General features: G+C 34.7%; 1 protein-coding gene across 12 annotated transcripts in view; it reads right to left on the bottom strand.

Moving 5' to 3' along the window:
* Nucleotides 1–91: 91 nt before the first annotated feature.
* DLG1 (discs large MAGUK scaffold protein 1) overlaps nucleotides 92–22,550 on the bottom strand; it is a 257,844-nt gene continuing 235,385 nt past the window's right edge. For all 12 annotated transcript variants that reach the window (XM_026496015.4, XM_057306847.1, XM_048214738.2 and 9 more), the window contains 6 exons: nucleotides 22,367–22,417; nucleotides 21,358–21,459; nucleotides 20,949–21,121; nucleotides 12,130–12,239; nucleotides 3,311–3,402; nucleotides 92–2,417 (listed from right to left, as the gene is read on the bottom strand). In XM_026496015.4, the coding sequence (XP_026351800.2) occupies nucleotides 2,311–2,417; nucleotides 3,311–3,402; nucleotides 12,130–12,239; nucleotides 20,949–21,121; nucleotides 21,358–21,459; nucleotides 22,367–22,417 (635 nt within the window). In that variant the 3' untranslated portion in view covers nucleotides 92–2,310. The remainder of the gene's footprint in view (nucleotides 2,418–3,310; nucleotides 3,403–12,129; nucleotides 12,240–20,948; nucleotides 21,122–21,357; nucleotides 21,460–22,366; nucleotides 22,418–22,550) is intronic.

Here is a 22,550-nt window from a genome sequence, read left to right as displayed (position 1 = left end):
TCATTTAAGCCTTATAGTGGGGCTAGGAACTCTTAAATTCTTGTCTTTTAACATTAAATGATAATATACTAAAGTGGCTGTTACACAGTACTACTAAGCAATTAGTACTTTTATTAATAATTCTATACAATCTAGAAAGCTGCACAAAAGTATTTTCTTACAAAAACATCACTTAACAAGGACATCCAAAAGCAATGTAATACACATTGTAACAGATAAATGGCATCGTTTTTATAAGCTCTTGATATTTTAGAACATGTAACCAGTAAATACTTCAAAATGGCTTATGCTGGGGTCTTGCTGTAGAGTGATTTCTGGGACTTTTGAGATCATTTTACAATAATTTTCTTCTAGTTGTTTTATGTTTGGTAACAACCTACTATAATTATTGTCATAGCCATAGTATATATTTCAATGTGTTAACATATTCGATTTCAAAACCTACAGAAGAAAATTTGATTAGGTTCCCTAATGGCCCATGAATCCAGTTTATAAATCACATGATGCTCCAAGTTGTTTCAAGAAAATGTTCGCTTGTAAACAGTATTTTCTTTCAGAATTCAAGACACATTTAACATATGGATTTTACAACAAAGTTTATTAGCTGTTCTCCTCTTTCTTATAAATGGAATGGATAATGTTGATAATCCTTTACAAACCAGTACTCATTTAAGAAACTGTAATGAGGAGGCTGTCAAAAACACATGTTTAATAAACAACTCCAAAAAAGCAAAGGGAAGCCAAACAATATTATTAAAAGACCAGAGAAGTTGATTTCTGAATCATATCTACCTTTCACTAAAATTTCTTAAAATTGCTCACCACGAAGACCTGTGCAACTCTAGTGCAGAGCAGCTACGAGAGGTGAAAGTGTGCAGTCTGAGGGGGAAACACACACACACACGAGGCTTTTGCTTATTTGCCTATTAGTGAAAGGAGAACTGGAAGGAGAGGCAGAAGACCAAATCCAAACCCAATGACAAGAACAACAGTAACAAAAAAAACAAAAACAAAACCAGGAACCATTTGAAAACTTTTGTAGAAAAGAGGAGAACACGCCTATGCTTCTGTATGTAATCTAATTTCCCTAAAGGTTTCTTTCCACAACCACCATACCCCCATTTTCAGTTCACATGATTAAGGAAGATAAAGTCTAATCAATTAATATTTAATTTAAAAACCAAACAAAAAGTTAAGAGTAGGTGGCAAAAGAAAAAATATATTTTAAATATATATATATGTTTGCGTGTGTGTGCAACTATGTAAAGAAAATAATTCCCATAGTTACAGAGTTTAGTTAAAGAAAGTTTTATATATATTTATATATATATATATATTTTATTATAACAAAATAGGCAGTTACTGTGGGTAAAATATTCATTAAAATCTGATCCCTAAGAATACATTTAAAGTTTTAGACTATGAATTGGACTCCTTTTCCATTGCCATAATGATTACTACATCACCACTATAATGTCTCTTCTGTCTGTATTTATGTCTATGAAATTTTCTCAGCCTTATGTGTAAAAAGGTGAGATCCCCTAGCACCTAAACATGGCCTCAATTCAGAAAATGTGATCATTATGTATGAACGACTTTTGTAAAACACTATAAATAGTGCTGCACAAGTAGATTAAAAACATTTATAACACTGCTATTCCTAGCAAATGTATTGAGAAAAAACCCTCAAACAATAAAAGACATGAAGAACTCTTATGAAAAATGAATATCCTTTGTGAAACCATGAAGTTAATGCAGACATTAATTTTGAAATTAAAAAACATATTTTCCTTATTTGTCTATAATGAAATATTTGCTTTGATAACACAAGTCAATTGAGAAAAGGACTTGAGAGTTAGTATATTGGCCAAACCATGCTATTAAAGTTAAGCGTGCACTGTTGCTCAAAGTTTACTAAATCACTGATTAACACCACTTTTCTTTCATTTATACTGAAATTTGAAAAGAATGTATATAAAGCTTTTCTGAAAATCTCTTAAAGTTACTTTCCCTTAAACATTAAGGAATTTTACCACAATTTCCCAGTCTCCCCAAATCCTTAATAGCTGGTCAGGCCATTCCATCTTCAGTTCTGAAAAATGGCCACAAACCAATAGTGACATAAAATAATACAGATGCTACAACTTGAAGGAGACCCTAGATGTCAAAACTAAGCACAACTGCAGACCATGATGAGTGGGATATGACTCAACGTGGAAGGAGCATTGTAGACAGACTCCAAAAGGAAAGGGCAAAGAAGTGTCAGAGAAAATAAGATTGTGGAAAAGAGAAACAGAGAAACATCAGTCCTCATAACTTTTCTTTAGCTGGAACCCAGATGAAAGGACCAGACTGTTCTTCTATGATCTGCTTCACTTGGTTATAAATGTCTTCCAGCGTATCTCCCTGTACAATAGCTGTAATAATAGAAGCAAAATTAGAAACCTCCATTAATTGTCTCCCTTTACCATAACAATTATTGGTGAAATACAAGCTAAATCTTAGAACTAGTTAATCATCCAGCAAGAGACCATTTACATATTGTTTGCTTAGTAATAGCTGCTCATTTCATTAATTTTCCTACTTGAAAAATATAAGGATTCTTATTTTAAATATGGATCAAAAAGTGAGATTTGGTGATTTTTACTTAGTTTTGTGTATTTGGTAGATACACTGAGGTACTTAGAAGCAAAAGGGCATCTGCCTGCAACTTACTCTTAAATGTTTCAGAAAAAAATGAAATGTGGTAAAACGTTAACATTTAGAAAATATGGGTGAGAAATGTATGAGAATTGCTGGTACTTTTCTTGTGAATATTCTGTAAGTCTGAAATTATTAAAAAAAAAAAAAGAAAACAGCACATGGGTTACAACACCATGGCATTTGACGTAGTGTGACCACCTGAAGAATAATTTAAAGGACAAAATGAATGAGAGATTGTTTGGGAATTGCTACCCACTCTTTTTTTTTTTTTTTTTTAAACAAACAATATCTTAAAATGGATCGAAATTTATAAAGCATAAGATCAGAAGTCATTTTCACAGAAGAAATCAAGTCTGAATCTATTCTTCTCCAGTTTAGTATGTCTTACTGAACCACTTAAGAAACACTTTTAGGATTCCTCATCACCACTACTTAGGTTAGATAAATTATTCTGAAAACCACAGTATTAATAACATAGTATTAATACATAGTATTGACCATAGTGATTAATTACTGGTAGATGTGGGCATAGTTCAAAGTTCAGTGGGTCAGTTCATATGGCTCCAAATCAAAATTCTGTCAGGGCACTGACACTCATGATGCCAACCTGTGAAATGTTCAGTAAATTCTTGTTCCAGTTTCATGGCTCTCTCAAATGTCTTTCTGGCTTGTTCTTCTGTTAGACGCTTATTCATTTCCCTATGCAAATAAATTTAGAAATTAACTATCAGTACGTTTTAAAAAAAAGATGACAAAAGAGACACATAAAACATAAAATCACGAAAAGTTGAGCTCTGTTGAGAATACGTCATTAAAAATTAGATTCAGTCACTAAATACATCAAGCTTTATGCTTGGACTGACAGAGGGTTTCAACAGATTTTTGCATTGGCTCAAGGCAAAAACCCCCTAAGCATTAATTTGATGTTTTTCACTTTGATGAAAATTTCAAATTAGATATAGCTTAGAGGTCTACCTACCAGTATATGGATAACAAAGATAACACCATAACATATCAAACAACATCATGAGAAGGCAATCAGCAAAATATAGTCTGGGGAGAACTCTGTAGAAGAATGACGTGGTTTCTTTAACAAATAAATTGGCAAAAAAAAAAAAAAAGATATGGAGGGATATTCTACAGATTAAAACAATTAACCAATTGTCACAAATAGATCTTATTGGGAACCTGATTTAAGCAAATAAATTGAAAAAAATATGCAAAACTGATGAGACAATCAGGAAAATTTGCACTATCTGATATAAAAAATCATTTTAAGTGCGACATCAGATGTTTTCTAATAACATAATTCTTATCTTTCAAATATATACTGAAATATATGGATGAAATCATATAATGTCTGGGGTTTGTTTCAAAATAATCTGGTGTGGATGGGTAGGGGGCAGGGGTGATAGATGAAACAAGATGGGTCATAGCTGATAATTATTGCTGCAGCTGGATGATGGGTATATGAGAGTCTGTTTCCAACTTAAAGGGAAAGCTTCCAATATTTCTTCATTAAATATGACATTTGCTTTGATATTTTATAAGTGACCTCTATCAGATTAAGGAAATTCCCTCCTATTCATAGTTTGCAAAATGTTTTTTGTCATGGATGGATGTTTATTAAATGCTTTCTCTTCATTTATTAAAACGATCATATACTTTTACTCCTACAATCTCTTGATGTGGCACACTTACATGGATTTTAAAAGATTCATTAAAAATTGTGGAAAAAATGTATATAACATATAAGTTACTATTTTAACCATTTTTAAGTATACAGTTCACTGGCATTAATATCTTCATGCTGTTGTGCAACTATTACCACCATCCAACCCTACAACTGTTTTCGTTTTGTAGAACGAAAATTCTATTCCTATTAAGAATAGAACTCCCCGTTGTCATCTCTCCTCAGCCCCCGCTAACCACCATCATACTTTCTGTCTCTATGATTTTGACCACTCTGAGTACCTCAAAAAGGTGGAATCATACAGCATTTGTCTTTTTGTGACTGGTTCATTCCACTGAGCATAATGCCTGCAAGGATCATCAATGAACAAACTGCAGAATTTCCTTGCTTTGTATGTATGTATCATATTTTGCTTATCCATGCATTCCACTGATGGACACTTAGGTTTCTTCCACATTTTAGTTACTGGGAATAATGCTACCATAAACATGAATGTACAAGTATCTCTTCAGAACAGCAGCATATACCTAGAAGTGGAATTGCTGGATCATATAGTAACTCTATGCATCTTTTCATGTGCTTATTGGCTGTATCTTCTTTGGAGAAATGTCTATTCAAGTCCTTTTCCCATTTTTGAATTGAGTTGTCTTCTTGTTGTTTTAGGGGTTCTCTAAATATTCTGCATATGAATCCCTTATTAGATATATGACTTGCAAATACTTTCTCCCATTCTGTAGATTGCCTTTTTACTCTGTAGACAGTGTCTTTTGATATACAAAATTTTATTATTTTTAAAGATTTTAAGTAATCTCTACACCCAATGGGGGCTTCAACTCAGAACCCCGAGATCAAAAGTCACAGGCTCCACCAACTGAGTCACTCAGGGGCCCCTGCTATACAAAACTTTAAAATATGGGGCTCCTGGGTGGCTCAGTCAGTTAAGCATCTGCCTTCATCTCAGGTCATGATCCCACGGTCGTGGGATCAAGTACCACATCAGGCTCCCTGCTCAGCTGGGAGTCAGCTTCTCCCTCTTCCTGCTTGTGCTCTGTCTCTCAAATAAATAATTGAAATCTTAAAAAAAATATTCATGGAATTTTTGTTGCTGTTACCTCTGTCTTTGATGTCATATCCAAAAAACCAATACCAAATCCAATGTTGTAAAGCTTTTGTCTTATTTTCTTCTAAGACTTTTGTTGTCTTACATTTAGGTCCTTGATCCATTTTGTGTTAATTTCTGCATATGATGTTAAGTAAGGGTCCAACTTAATTCTTTTACATGTAGATATCCAGTTTTCCCAGCACCATTTGTTGAAATGCCTGCCCTTTCCCCCACTGAATGGTTTTGTATCCTTGTTAAAAATAAAAAATCATATATGTAACAGTTTATTTCTGACCTCTCTATTCTACTCCATTGGTCTTTTAAATTTTTTTCATGAAAATGTACTGTTTAATCCCCATCCCCTATTTCCTCCATCCCACTACCCACCTCCCCTCTGATAACCATCAGTTTGTTCTCTGTAGTTAAGTCTGTTTCTTGGTTTGTCTCTTTTTCTTTTACTTGTTTGTTTCTTAAATTCCATATGAGTGAGATTATATGGTCTTTGTCTTTCTCTGACTGACTTATTTTGCTCAGCTCTATCCATGTTGTTGCAAATGAAGAGATTTTCTTTTTTACTGCTGAATTGTATATACATTCCATTGTATATACATGCCACCTCCTCTTTACCCATTCATCTGTCAGTGGACACTTGGGCTGCTTCCATAGTTTGGTTACCGTAAATAATGCTGCAATAAATATAGGGGTGCATGTATCCCTCTGAGTTAGTGTTTTGTAAGATTTTATTTGTGAGAGAGAGAGAGTGAGCAAGCACACAAGCAGGGGGAGCTGCAGGAAGAGGGAGAAGCAGGCTCCTTGTTGAGCAAGCAGCCCGATGTGGGACTCGATCCCAGGACACTGGGATCATGACCTGAACCGAAGGCAGATGCTTAACTGACTGAGACACCCAGGTGTCCCTGAGTTAGTGTTTTCGTATTTTTGGATAAATACCCACGTAGCGGTGATTCCTGAATCATAGGGTAGTTCCGTTTTTAAATTTTTTGAGGAACCTCCAAACTGTTTTCAAAAATGGCTGTACCAATCTGCATTCCCACCAATAACGCATGATGGTTCCTTTCTCTCCATATCTCTGGCAACACCTGTCTTTTGTTTTAGCCATTCTGTCAGGTGTGAGATGATATCTCATTATAGTTTTGTATTCCACTGGTCTTATATATCTGTCTTTACGACAATACTACAGTTTTGGTTATTGTAGCTTTGTAGTGAATTATGAAATTAGGAACCCTGAGTCTTCCAGTTTTTTTTTTCTTTTAAAATATTGTTTTTGGCTATTTGGGGGTCCTCTGAGATTCCATATTCTGAGATTCCATATTCTAGTATTTCCAGTACTTGTGTTGAATAGAAGTGGTAAAAGCAGGTATCCTTGCCTTGTTCCTGATCTTAGAGAAACAGCCTTCAGTCTTTTACCATGGAGTATGTTTGCTCTGTGTTTTTCATATGTGGCTTTATCATACTGAAGTAGCTTCCTTCTATTCCTATTTTATTAAGTATTTTTAATCATGAAAGGGTGCTGTCAAATGCCTTTTTAAAAAAGGTAATCTCTATGTCCAATGTGGGGCTCAAACCCATGACCCTGAGATCAAGAGTCACATGCTCTACCGGACTGAGCCATTCAGGTGCCCCTGTAAAATGCTTTTTCTGCACTGAGATGATTTGTGTTTTTTCCTTCACTTTCCTTTATTTTGTTGATACAGTATATTATGTTGATTAATTTATATATGTCAAACCATCCTTGTATTCCAGGAATAAAACCACCTGGTCATGGTGTGTAATCCTCCTAATATGTTGGTGAGTTCTGTTAGAATTTTGTTGAGGATTTTTGCATCAATGTTCATAAGAGATACTGGTCTGTAGTTTTCTTGCAGTGTCTTTGTATGGCCTTTGTACGTTGGTAATGCTGGCCTCATAAAAGGAGTTAGGAAGTGTTTCCTTCTCCTCATTTTTTTTTGAAAAGTTTGAGAAGGACTGGCATTAGTTCTTTAAACGCTTGGTAAAATATACCGGTGAAACCACCAACTCCAAGGCTTTTCTTTGTTAGGAGGTTTTGATTACTGATTCAATCTCCTTAGTCATTATAGATCTATTTACATTTTCTCTTTCTTTTTGATTTAGTTTTGGTAGCTTTGTGTTTCTAGGAGCTTGTCCATCTATGTTATACAATTTTTTGGTGCACATTTGGTCATAGTACTCTTATAATCCTTTTTACTTCTGTAGAATCTGTAGTAATGTCCCCACTTTCATTTCAGATTTTAGTAATTTAAATCTCTTTTCTTAGTCCATCTAGCTAAAGGTTTGTCTTTTTTATTCCAAGAATCAGCTTTTGGTTTCATTGATTTTCTCTATCACTTTCTATTCTGTCTTTTGTTTGATCTCTGCTCTAATTTTTATTGTTTCCTTCCTTTTGTTACTTTTGGGTGTAGATTGTTGTTCTTTTTCTAGGGGTAGGGACTTGCAACAATGACAATGGCTACCTGCCTCTGTGTCTGCACCTCCACAACCAAAAGAAGCAATCAGCTGTTAGAGCACAGTTGTCTGAAATTTGGAGAACCAAACCTTATTGCCCACCTTGGCCCCCACAAACCGCTCAAGAAAGGCATGCATGGCTGCCTGCTATGGGCTGAAAGTGGGGAGATAAGTAACTGCTACCAGGCTAAATGCTGAAATTAACCAAAATTAACCACTCAAACCTTCCCCTAGAAGCTGCAAGCCTTCAACAGACTCCTGAGTTCCAAAGTAGTTACTTCTGACAGATTCTGTTAAGTCCAATTGTGTCTAGGTGGGGAAATGGACTCCTGGTGCTTCCTACTCTATCTTCTCTCTAGCTCTACCACTGATTAATTTTTAAATGTTTAACTACTCTTGCATTCTTGAATAAACCCAACTTGGTTATTTTATCTTGTTAAAAAAATTCTTGAACTCAATTTATTTGTATTAGGGTAAGGATTTTTGCATCTGTATTTGTGTTAAGATTGGCTTATCATTTTCATTTCCTACGAGGTCTTTCTTAGTCAGGTTTTGGTATTAAATTAATGTCCATAAAATTAGTTGAAGAATTTGTGTAAAATTTATATTACTCAGCTTTTGGTAGAATTCAGTAAATCCTGTTGGCCTAGTGTTTTATTTCTGGGAAGGTTTTTCATAGGAGAGTTAAGTTCTTTAATAGGAACAGGATTAGATTTTCTATTTCATTTTTTCCTTTTCTGTTTCTTAAGACTTTTCTAAAGTTTGGGGCTCCTGGGTGGCGCAGTCGTTAAGCGTCTGCCTTCGGCTCAGGGCGTGATCCCAGCATTCTGGGATCGAGCCCCGCATCAGGCTCCTCCGCTGGGGGCCTGCTTCTTCCTCTCCCACTCCCCCTGCCTGTGTTCCCTCTCTTGCTGGCTGTTTCTCTGTCAAATAAATAAAATCTTAAAAACAAAAAACAACCCCCCCCTTTTTTAAAGTATAACTTTCAAACATAGGAAAGGAATATTGTAAATATACAGCTGGATGAATTTTAACCAACTTAAACTTACTTGTGTACTATCTAGTACCTAGATCAAGTTCTAGAACATTATACCAGTACCCCAGAATCTGGGTGTGCTCATTCCAGTCACCTACTTACCTTTAAAGAGTAACCTCCATTTGACTTCTATATGCAATGATTATACTGGAATCATAGAATATGTATAAAGGAATCTAGACTATATATACTTTTAGGTCTGGATTTCTTTTTTACTCAAATTATGTTTGTGAGGTTCTTCCATACTTTTGTGTGTAGTTGGAGACTGCTCATTCTCATTATTGTAGAATATTTCACTGTGTATGTCATAATTTATGTATTCCCTAATGGACATTTGGATAGTGTTTTTGGTTATTTAAGCAGTACTTCTGTCAGCAATATAGTACGTGTCTTTGGTGAACATATGTAAACATTTCTGTTGAGTACATATCTAGAAATGAGACTTCTGGATCTTTAGTTATGTGTATGTTCAGTTTTAGGAGATACTGTAAACAGTTTACCAGTGTGGATGTACCAATTTATATTCCCCTCAGTGCTATGAGTTTCAGTTGTTCCATGTCCTTGCTAACAATTGATATTTTCTTTTTCATTTTAGATATTTTTGGTGTGTGGGTGGTAGTATATGACATTAGGGTTTTTTTGTGTTTCTTGTGTTTTTTTAAGTAGGCTCCACAACCAAAGTGGGGCTTGAGGGATGCCTGGGTGGCTCAGTTGGTTAAGTGGCTGCTTTCAGCTCAGGTCATGATCCCAGGGTCCTAGAACTGAGTCCTGCACAGGGCTCCTTCCTCAGTGGGGAGCCTGCTTCTCCTTCTGCCTGCTGCTCCCCCTGCTTGAGCACTCTCTCTCTCTGACAAATAAATAAAATCTTATTTAAAAAACAAAAAACAAAGTGGGGCTTGAACTCATGACCCTGAGATCAAGTGTCATGTGCTCTACTGACTGAGCCAGCCAGGAGCCCCGACATTATAGTTTTAACTTGTGTTTCCATGTTTAATCGAGTGCCATCTCATATGTTTATTCACTATTTGGATATCTCCTTTCTTGAACTAAGTCCATTTTTCTATTGGGTTGCTTGTGTTAACCTTTTTAAGGTCTATCTGATGTGCGGTGATATCCCATTTTCATTCCTGATATTATTTATGCCTCCTGTATTTTCTTGATCTTTCTCACTAATGGTATACAGTATTTTTAAAGAAAACATTTTTTATTTTGTTGATCCTGTCTACCATATTTGTTTCCTCTTTCACTGTATTTCTACTTTCTTTGAGTTTCACTGACTGGTTTTTTTCTAATTTATAGACTGCTAAAATTTATTTGACTTCCTCCTACATTCTTTCCTAATATTTAGGGCTGTGGATTTTCCATCACCAAGCCTACTATAACCAAATTCATTTACTTGACAATTTCGTTACCATTTAGTTTAAAACATTTATTAACTTATGCTGTTATTTCTTCTTCTTCCCATCCAGAAGTAAAATGCTTAATTTCCAAATATATTGGAATTTTCTAGTGATCTTTTAATTATTGATTTCTATTTTAATTTCACCATGGTCAGAGAATATTTGTTTTCAATCACTGAAATTAGTGGTTTAGCATATAATCAGTTTTGATAATTGTTCTATGTGCATTTGAAATTAATGTGTAAATTTTGCAGATGTTGAATGCAGTGTTTTTTACATATGTTAATTAGGTGAAGTTTTTACTTTGTGTTCTATATCCATACTGATTTTTTGTTTGTTTTCTTATTCTATTACTTCCTGACTGTTATGTTAAGTTCTCCCACTGTGATTCTGGAATTATTTTTTTCCTGTATAATTATCAATTATGCTTTACATATTTTGAGACTGTAGTAAGTACAAATGTATAAATACACCTTCCTGATGGAGTGAACCTTTCTTTCATTTTTATGAAATGTCCACTTTTATGTCTAGAAGTAATTTCTTGCCTTTAGATACACTTTGATAGCAATATAAACAAACTTACTTTTGGTTAATGTTTGTATGGTATATCTTTTTTCTAGACTCTCACCTTCAGCTTTTCTATAGCCTAATATTTAAGGTGTGTCTTATGAAAGCAACATATAGTTGATGTGTATCATAACACACTATTCTAAAATATGGCACTTTGGCATACTGAATATTTTAAGCTGAAGGAATTTGAAAAATGGCGGGTATATATTAAGAACTCTGACCTTCCCTGAGGCAGGTCCAAGATCCTCATGTGAGAGGTGGCATTGTTATACCTGGAGGAAACAAATATCCTCACCTCAGAAGATGGAGGGACACGGAGAAGAATTTGAACAAAAAGGCCTTGCTAAGTTTCCCGAGTTTGCTACTCTTAGCTTATGTTCTTTGGTACTATCACATTTTCCCATGACTGTCCATTTGTCACCAAACCTATAAAAATGCTCAAGTTTAACTGATTTTTTGGGTCTTTATTTCCTTATGAATGCTCCCACGACACATGAAACTTGAATTAAATAAATCTCTATGTTAATCTGTCTTTTGTTACACAGGTCCACGTGAAAACCAAAGAGAGAGAAAAGAATTTTTTCCTCTCCTACAAAAGCAGCATCTAGTTTATTTTTTCTTCAACTATTCTGACAATCCTTGTCTTTTAATCAGACCACTTAGTCTAGCATTTAGTTAATGAAATATTTGGATTCATTTAAACCATCTTACTATCTGTATCCTTTTTGTTCCATCTGTTCTATGTTTCTATTTGCTTTCTTATCTTCTTGTAGTTTTTATTTAAATTAGATTTTTGCCCTCTATTAGTAAGTAGTTATACATTATTTTATTCTTTCAGTGGTTACCCATAGCTACACTGCCTCCAGTCAGTAATTGCTAGCCACATGTCACTACTTAGACTTAAAATTCTAATACATGTTACCTTATACACTTTAGTATATTAATGTTGATAATGATGATAGCCAATATCACAGAATACTTATTTAATCCTCACAATAACCCTTGAATTGAGTATATGATTACTATCTCCATTTTACAGATAAGAGAACTGAGATGCAAGGAAGGTAAGTAAACTATCCCATCTAGTAAGTGACAGACTCTGTATTTGTACTTACACACTTGTGCCTTAGGCATTTACACTTACATGATATTTTCCATGGATTTGGGTTTAATAAAAATGGAGATTGGGTAAAGTTGTGCAATCTGTAATCTCTTTATGGCATTTCCAGATACATCGAGGATACAGTGTTTGCCCTAAAATAGAGGAAATAAAGAAGAAAAACAAGTGAACCAAGTATTTTCAATTATATCAAAGGTACATTTCCTACAGGTACAAAATCTGGATTATGATATGTTTGGATCCTGTTCACTTTAAGCAAACTTGTCATTTCTGTTAGCAAATTTCAGAGGGGAAATGAAGACAATGAATAATGACTATGAATAATTAATTTCCATTTTCAAATATTACATTTAAAAAGGAATGAAAATACAGTTCCCTTACTCCTAGCTTTCATAGACCAGTCTCAAAATGGCAACAAATATGGGGCTTTTAACTTTTATTTTGCCAAGAAAAACCACCACCCCAAGCTACCATCTTACCATAACTATCATTCCATAAAAGAATATACAATCAACAAGAAGGTAAAAAACCTTTTTAAATGAAGGAGAATCTTTAAAATGGAATAAATTTAAATTTATAAAACCTCATTATTACTAATCTATTTCTCATTTTATTGGGGACTAGCAAAAACTTTATCACAAACTGGCAATTGGGAACCCCGCTTCTGGATTTAAGACATTTTTTCTGACATGCTTAAATTTACTTACAAAGGCCATTTGGATTTTTAACTTTATGAAAAGTGTTTCCATGTTAAATAGGGTAGTAATCATAACTTATCAAATAGATTTTATTATAACATATTTTAAATCAGGTACTGCCTCATAATGCTTTTTAAAAAAATTTATTTTAGAGAGTGAGAGCACGTGAGCCCAGGGGGAGGGGCAGAGGGAGAGAGAGAATCCTCAAGCAGACTCCCCACTCAGTGCAGAGCCTGATGCAGGGATCGATCTCCGGACCCTGAGATCATGACCTGAGCCAAAATCAAGAGTTGACTGCTTAACCAGCTGAGCCACCCAGGTGCCCCTCATAATGCATTTTGTAATCCAAGGGCTTAAGTATACTTCAATGAACAAGTTCAATTTAGTAGGAATATTTATTTATTTATTATTATTTTAGAGAGAGAGAGCGAGAGCAAGGGGTGAGAGGAAGATGGAGAGAGAATCTCAAGCAGACTCAACCCTGAGCGTGGAGCCCAAAGCAGGACTTAATCTCACAACCCTGGGATCATGACTTGAGTTGAAATGAAGAGTTAGACACCCAACTGACTGAGCCACCCATTTGCCCCGTGAGCACTACATCTTAATTTTATCTAACCTTACTCTAGTTTCTTAAAGTATCTTTCATTTTATAAGTCTTCAGTTTTATAATGAATTTATAATTTATTTTACAAAATAAATTTTATGATATTTTATGATAGATTCTGTATGGTTTCCCAGGTATACTATTATTTGAAAATAGAGATAGTTTTACTTTTCCTCTCAATTTTCATGCCTCTAATTGATTTCTCTTGTCTTAACAGCATTGACTAATGCCTCAAGTACAATGAATACTTTGAGTACAAGTGGAACAGCAGTAGAGATAATGGACATTCTTGCCTTGTTCCTCAATAATGGAATTGCCGTGTATTTTGCCTTGTATTTCTCCTATTAAGGATTTTAAATTAAGAATATCTACCCATCCGGGGCGCCTGGGTGGCACAGCGGTTAAGCCTCTGCCTTCGGCTCAGGGCGTGATCCCGGCGTTATGGGATCGAGCCCCACATCGGCCTCCTCCGCTATGAGCCTGCTTCTTCCTCTCCCACTCCCCCTGCTTGTGTTCCCTCTCTCGCTGGCTGTCTCTATCTCTGTTGAATAAATAAATAAAATCTTAAAAAAAAAAAATCTATCCATCCATTCATCCATCTCAATCTTTTTCCTTTTTATTTTATATTTTTTTAAAGATTTTATTTATTTATTCGACAGAGATAGAGACAGCCAGCAAGAGAGGGAACACAAGCAGGGGGAGTAGGAGAGGAAGAAGCAGGCTCATAGCGGAAGAGCCCGATGTGGGGCTCAATCCCATAACGCCGGGATCACGCCCTGAGCCGAAAGCAGACGCTTAACCGCTGTGCCACCCAGGCGCCCCTTCCTTTTTAAAATATTACATCAATCTCTGTATTTTTTAGTTTTTCTCCCCCCAGGAAAGGTACTGAATTCTACGAAAAGCTTTTTAGGCATCCATGGATATATGATTTTTCTCTTTAGATTTGTGGAAGATTACATTATTAACTTCCTAACTTTGAGCTGACCTTAAATTCCTTTAATCCCATTTGGTCATAGTGTATTATTTTTGCAATGTGGTACTGGATTCTGTTTACTGAAATATTTAACATTTTTGCATTAATATATCTAAGTGATATTGGTCTATGATTTTTCCTGTCTCCAGCAGGCTTAGATATCAATATTATACTTGCTTCATAAAAAGAATGCTCTTGAACAGTTTACAAGGCTTTAGAGCAATCTAACCTTTGAGATCTGGTAGTATTCTCCTGTGAAGCCATCTGAGTCTGGTGCTCTTTTGTGGGGTAGTTCCTTGGTAACTTGCTCTATTTCTTCTAAAGAAATCCTTCCATTTCTAATAGGACAATTTTGGTAAACCACATTTTTCTAAAAAAATTATCCATTACAACCAAGTTTTAACATTTATTTATATAAAGATATACAAAGTAGTCTTTTATGACTTCCTAATATTTTGATGGCATGTCCCCTTGTCATTTGTTTCTATTATTTGTGATTTTTCCTTTTAAAAAAAAAATCAGGTCAGCTCATGCTTTGTCTACTGTATCAACTTTTTCTAGATCTTCTATTTTTCTATTTTCTACCTTACATTCTCAAAAATTTTTAAATTATTTTATTGTAAAATGTACATGTGAGTTGACAAAACATTTAAGTAGTTCAGCAAGGATTTAAAGTTAAAGTTATACGTTCTCTTTCCCCTCAAAGCACCAAGAGGATTGTCAGTTTTTATTTAAAAGAGCTTGATTAAGGTGTAACTGACATACAATAAGCTGCAAGTATTTAACACATACAATAAGCTGCATGTATTTAAAGTATACAATTTAAAAAAAAATTTTAAAAAGATTTTATTTATTTGAGCGAGAGAGAGCGAGCATCAACACTGGGGGGGAGGGCAGAGGGAGAAGCAGACTCCCCGCTGAGCAGGCAGTCCCAGATCATGACCTGAGCTGAAGGCAGATGCTTAACTGAGCCACCCAGGTGCTCCTAAAGTATAAAATTTAAGTTTTGACATATGTATACACCCTGAAATCATCATCAAGGTGAATAGGATAAACGTATTAGTCACCCTCAAAAGTTTCCTCATGCCTCTTTGTAACTTCTCCCTCTAGTTCTTTCCCAAGCAACCACTGGTCTGTTATTATAGATACCTTTGTATGGACATATACTTTTTTCTTGGGTAAATATCCAGAAATGGATCATATCCTAGGTAACTGTTTTCATCTCATTCATTCATTCATTCATTCATTCAGAGAGCGCCAGCACACATAGGGTGGGACAGGTAGGGGAGGGGCGAAGGGAGAGGGAGACAGAATCTTAAGCAGGCTCCACACCCAGTGTTAAGGTGGATGTCAACTCAGTCTCCTAACTCTGAGATCATGACCTGAGCCGAAATAAGGATTTGGATGAGTAACTGATTGAGCCACCCAGGCACCCCCAACCTGTTTTTCAAAGTGGTTGTATCATTTTATATTCTCACCTAGTGAAGTATAAGAGTTCCAATTGCCCCATATCTCTGTCAAAACTTGGTAATGGTCAGTTAAAAATAATTAAGTCATTCTAATGGGTGTGTAATGGGAACTCATTATGGTTTCAATTCGCATTTCCCTAATACTGATTATGCTGAATTATCTTTTTATGTGTTTATTGGCCATCTTCTTTAGACAGATATCTTTTTAAATACTTTGCCCATTTTTAAATTGGGTTGTTTTTATTATTACATTGCAAGAGTTCTTTACATATTCTGGATACAAGTCTTTCACGAGATACAGGATTTGAAAATATTTTCTCCTAGTATATGGCCTGCCTTTTTATTCTCTTAAGAGTTTTTCAGAGCAGAGTTTTAATTTCAATGAAATCCAAATTCTCATTTTTTTCTTTTATGGATTGCGCTTTTTGTATACTATCTTAAAAATCTTCGCCAAACCCAAGTCATGAAGATTCTTCTATGTTTTCTTCTACAAAGTTTATAGTTTTAGGCTTTACATTTATGATCTATTTTTAGTTAATTTTTGTATATGATGAGAGGCATGGCTAGTCAATTGTTCTAGCACCATCTGTTGAAAAGACTATGCCTCCCCCTTTTTAAAAGATTTGACAGAAAGCGTGAGAGAGCACAAGCAGGGGGAGCAGCAGAGGGAGAGGGAGAAACAGGCTCCCCTGGTGAGCAGGGAGTTTGATGCAGGGCTAGATCCCAGGATCCTGAGATCATGACCTGTGCCAAAGGCAGACACTTATCTGACTGAGCCACCCAGGTACCCCAAGACTATCCCTTTCTCCACTGAACTGCCTTTGTACTCTTGTCCACAGTTGTCCATATATATGTGGGTTCATTTAAGGATTCTCTAGTATGTCCTCATGATTTACTTATCTGTCTTCATGCCAGTACCATTGCATCTTGATTACTGTGTTTTTATAAGTCTCAAAATCAAGTACTGTTGAGTCTTTCATATCTTTGATTTTTCTCAAAGTTGTTTTGGCTATTCTAGATTTTTCCATTTCCTATGAGCTTTAGAATCAGCATGCCATTTTCTACTGGTGTTGTACTAAGTTTAAAAGTTCAACTGACATCTAAATAATATTAAGGCTTAGAAACCATGAACATGATGTATTTCTCCATTTATGTAGGTCTTTAATTCTCTTAGCAATACTTTGTGGTTCTTAGTGTACTGATCTGTAAATCTTTTGTTAGATTTATCTCTTAAGTATTTATTATTTTTTGATGCCACTGTAAATATGTTGTTTTTCAAAATTTTGGCTTATGACTGATCTAAGTACATAGAAATACAACTGACTTTTGTATAATGAGTGATACTGTATCCTTCATTCTTGCTAAACTTATTAATTCTAGTAGTTTTTTGGGTAGAATCTATCAGATTTTTTTACATAGACAATCATATCATCTGCAAATGAGCACAATTTTACTTCTCCCTTTCCAATCTGAACTTTTCTTAATTTTTTTTTTGACTTAGTGCACTGATTAGGACTGCTAGTATAATGCTGAAAACAAGTGGTAAAAATGGATATTCTTGATATGTTTCTGATGGGTGTTGGATTTTGCTGAATGCTTTTCTTGAACTATGGAGATGATTGTTATGATTTTCCTTTTTCAGTTTAATATGGTGAGTTACACTAACTGATTTTCTAATGTTTAAATTTACTTTGTACTCACTGCATAAACCCTACCTGGTCATGGCATATTATCTTTTTTATATATTGTTAAGATTCAGTTTGCTATATTTTTGTTTAGAATTTCTGCACCTGTGTTCATGAGAGATCTGTAGTTTTTTTATAATGTGTTTTCAGGTTTTGAAATTTAGGTGATGTCGGACTCAGAATGAACTGGGAAGTATTCACTCTTTTTAAATTTTATGTAGAAAATGGGTATTAGTTCTTCCTTATATGTTTGGTAGAATTTATTAGTGAAGCCACCTGGGTCTGGAGATTTTTTTATGTGTGATATTTAAATGGAATGCAAATCAATCTCTTTAGTAGATACAAGACTATTCAAATGATCTATTTCTTCTTATGTGAGCTTAAGTAGTTTATTTCTTTCAAGGAATTTATCCATCTAAATTGTTGAACTTAGTGGTGTAATGTTGCTCCTAATATTCTCTGATTTTTCTTTTTTTTTTTTTTAAATTAAAGACTTTACTTATTTGACAGAAAGAGAGAGAGAGAGAGAGAGAGAACACATGTACGTGCACACAAGCAAGGGGGACGGCAGGCAGAGGGAAAGGGGGAAGCAGCTTCCCCTGCTGAGCAGGGAACCCGATGTGGGGCTCAATCCCAGGACCCTCGGATCATGACCTGAGCCAAAGGCAGATGCTTAACTGACTGCGCCACCCAGGCGCCCCATGATTTTTCTTTTAATATTTATAAATTCTGTCATCTCTCTTATTCCTGATATTGGTAATTTGTTGTCTTTTCTCCTTTTTTTCTTTCCTGATCAGTCTGGTTAAAGGTTTATCAATGACTTTGATCTTCTCGAAGAAACAATTTTTGGTTTCATTTATTTTATGTATTGCTTTTCTGTTTTCTGATTTTTACTATTTCCCTTCTGCTTATCACATAACTTGTTTTTATTTACATTATGTCCTCCCTTTCTTTCTAGCCTTTTACACCTGGCATTTATTTATTCTTATTCATTTTTGTTTGGAAGTTTTTAAGGCCATGAATTTTCCTTTGATCACTGTTTTAAACATATCCCGTGGATTCTGATATGAGTTGTTTTCATTAAGAAAATCTATAATTTCATTTTGTACTTTCTCTTTCACATAAGAGTTAACAGTTTTGAAATTTCTAGTTTGCTGGGCCTGTTTTTTATTTTCTAATCATTTATAGTTTTATTGCATTGTGATCAGAGTATTATTTGTAATATTTCTACTTTGTGGAACTTTCTGGTATTTTCTTCTCTACATGGTTTGTGCACAAAATAGCTTGCTGTGGGGTACCTGGGTGGCTCAGTCAGTTAAGTGTCTGCTTTCAGCTCAGCTCATGATCCCAGGGTCCTGGGACTGAGTCTCATGTTGGCTCCCTGCTCAGTGGGGTGCCTGCTTCTCCCTCTCCCTCTGCAGCTCCCCCTGTTTATTCTGTCAAATAAATAAAATCTTAAAAAAAAAAAGAAAGAAAAAAAAAAAGAAATAACTTGCTGTGATTTGGTGTTTACTTTTCCAATTGTCGGTAATTGGAAATTTGAACATTATCTTTCAGGTAGGATGAGGATGTGGTTTTACATTTTTACAAAATTTAAAATACATAAAAATACATAAAATACATATAAACTTATAACATTATAAAGCTAAAGCTACAATTTCCTTCCTTCTCCTCCCCCCCCCAAAAAACCACTGGATAATGTCTATGTAAACTTCTGAAGTAGATGTGTATCATTCCCATGAATGTTTTTATGTTTACTAAATACGCATCCATAAACTATATAGGCTGTTTTGTTATTTTATTTTATGTAAATAGTACCATACTGTATATCTTCTTGGCAACTTTATTCATTTACTATTGTATTTTGAGATTTATTAATGTAGATACACCTCACTAGTGAATATTACAGTTTATTCACTCTAGCTGCCGTATCCCACTGCATGAACAACAATTACCATTCCCCTTTGTTGATTCCAATTTTTCACTATTATAAAGGGCTACTATGAATCTTTATACATGATCATCTTGAGTAAATTTCTACTTAGATGCCAAGAAGTAAGTTTTTGAGGGGCGCCTGGATGCTACAGCCAGTTAAGCATCTGACTCTTGGTTTTGGCTCAGGTCGGTGGTGAGATCCAGCTCTGTGTGGGGCGCCACACTCAGTGTGGAGTCTGCTTGAGATTCTTTCTCCCTCTGTCTCTGCCCCTCCTGTTCATGCTCTCCCTCTCTCTCCCTAAAATAAATAAATAAATCTTAAAAAAAAAGAAGTAAATTTTTGAGTCTAGAGTATAAGCATTTCTTAGATATTGCCAAACTCTTCTCAAAAGAAGTTCTATTAATTTATATCCCCACTAATAATAGCTAAGATTTCCTATTTTCCCAAATTCTTGGCATCACTGGACAGCTCCATTTTTTTCAATTTTTAGAACTGATCAGAGCTAACCAAACCTCTCATATAAAAAAAGTAGTATTTACAGATGGAAAACTGACGTGCTGAATTACTGCTTTATGTTTTATAGGTATTTCATTACTGGGTCTTAAACTACTAGCTTTAAAGGTATGAAACAATTTGTTGATGTTAATTTTCTAGGCCCAAAAAGTAATTTAAGCATAGCAGTGTGTCTGGAGTACAATGTTTTGGCTTCACCATAAAACTGCTTTAACCCAATGTTAATATATCATCAGACTACTCTGAAGGATGTTTTAAGAAAATCTGTTGCTGTTACAGTACTACTGAGTATTTTTTACACTGCTGTTAATTAAATATGACTCTCCAGGAGAAATTTTTGTCTAGTCTCAGTACAGGAGCAACTACACTTACATCTGGTTCATTTTTACTGATGAACAACTGCTGGTCTTAACTCTTTAACTATGCTAGATGTTGGAAAGCTACTGCTAAATACAAGGTCTATGTCTAGCAAATGTATAGGACCTTAAAATAATAACCTCCCTTCCTAGATTCATGTTACCATTTCTGTTCTCATTTTCTTTGTTGATCTTATCTACTTTATTTTTTTCTGGGGGAGAGGGAGAGGGAGAGAGAGAATCTTAAGCAGGCTCCATGCGCCACCTAAGTACCCCTGATCTACTTTATTTTATATGCATTTTTTAAGCCACCACAATTAAATATTCAGTTGAATAAATTCATAACATAAATTAAAATGATCAATGCTATAATATCCTATATTCTAAAAAAATATAATTAGAAGTTTCTATTTCATAATTCTTTTATATTGTCAAAGGCATATCTGATTAGAAACCATATTCTGGGATCACTTTGGTGCCTTTTTTTTTTTTAAGTTTTTATTTTTAAGTTATTTCTGTACCCAACACAGGGCTCGAACTTACAACCCCAAGATCAGGAGTCGCATACTTTACTGAACGAGCCAGTCAGGCACCACCCCTGGCGCTTACCTTTTCTGCTACTTCCCGCACAGACTGAACACTTGTTCCATACAGATGGTTGTTATACTGGCCAGCTTCAATAAATTTATGTTCTTGAATATCTTTTTCCATCTGCTCTCTTGAAGTCACAAAATGATAATCTCTTCCATCTACCTCATAGTCTCGTTTTGGTCTAGTGGTATCTTTAATAGAAAATAACTTGAAGTGTTTAGTATTAAACACAACAAATCCATTTTCTGCTTCAACAATTGTAAAATTCAATACAATGGCAATTAATTGAAATTTAAAAAGGGACAACAATATGGAGGAATAACTGACAACTTAGTATAAACCATTAAATAATGTTAGTTTACTTTTACCACACATGGTGACAAAATGTTAAGAGTGATAATTAAGAATTTTTATGTGGGTTACTCACGAGGAACACATGATCCAAATTTGTCAGGAAATTCTGAGATCAAGTCATCATTTATCCTGTCTTTCATAGGTCCCAATATGATCACTGGTCGAGTATAATTAACTATAAAGATAAAATGCATGTTAGAAGGAATAAACACTCAACAAATACCAATGTACTTCAAACCTGAGAACAAAAGTATCCTTAAATATTATAAAATATTTTTTTCTTTTTCCACCAATGATGCCTAACTTGCTAGTTTATGAACCTTCACTAAGATCTTAAACTTAAGTCAGTCTCCTGTTGGAAGTCATACACTTGATAATTCAACCAAGTTAAATTCAGAATTTTAGCAGTGTTTCTATACATTGCTAATATCACCTCATTACAAACGAGAAAACACAGTTTAGTGTTTTACTGATCCTTTCTGAAGTAGAAACTGTCAGATCAAAGAAGGGCAAAAAAGAAACTGGGCATAAGAGGTGATATCACAGTCGTGATCTAGGAAGATGATCTAATAGAAGTGGATTACACCTTACACTGGACTGTAAGAATCATGCTAGAAGCAGGGAGATTGATAGATAGTATGAACCAGAATTAACAATATGGCTGGAAGGATGAAAAGAGGGTTATAAATAAGGAAGATATGACAGAAGGACAAATAGGGCCTAGAACCTGGACAAGAGAGATGAAAAACAGAAAGATCAAAGACATTTCCAAAATTCTGAATAAGGGTCACTGAAGGACAGTGACACTATCATGAGCACTAGAAAGAAGTTGCTTAGGAAATAAAATAGCATTATATAACAGTTAATATAAAATGACTAGATTCCAACCTACTATGAACCAAACTATGTTTCATAAAATACATACAGCAAATTTCTGTATTTCTATATATATATACTTACAGAAAAAAATATACAGCAAAATTCTAATAAAATATTATTTTGAGGTAGGAGTTAGACCTATTTTCTAAACTAAGAAGTATATTTTTCTAGAAGATTATAAAACATCAATAGGGTTCACAAACCTTCTTGTTGATTCACTGGCTCATAAGATAAGACATATTCTTCTTGACCACCTAGTAGTTAAAATACAGATGAGAAAATCTATTAAGATAACTAATGCTAATTTAATTCTTCATACATAACATATTAAATTGCCAGGACTTTCCTCAGAAAATAGCAAAGAGGTAGAAAAAGGTACTTTATAAA

Source organism: Ursus arctos, unplaced genomic scaffold (genome assembly GCF_023065955.2).
Source record: "Ursus arctos isolate Adak ecotype North America unplaced genomic scaffold, UrsArc2.0 scaffold_4, whole genome shotgun sequence".
Lineage (NCBI taxonomy): Eukaryota > Metazoa > Chordata > Mammalia > Carnivora > Ursidae > Ursus > Ursus arctos.
The sequence above is the reverse complement of the archived record's forward strand: the minus strand, read 5'-3'. Positions and strand labels throughout refer to the sequence as shown.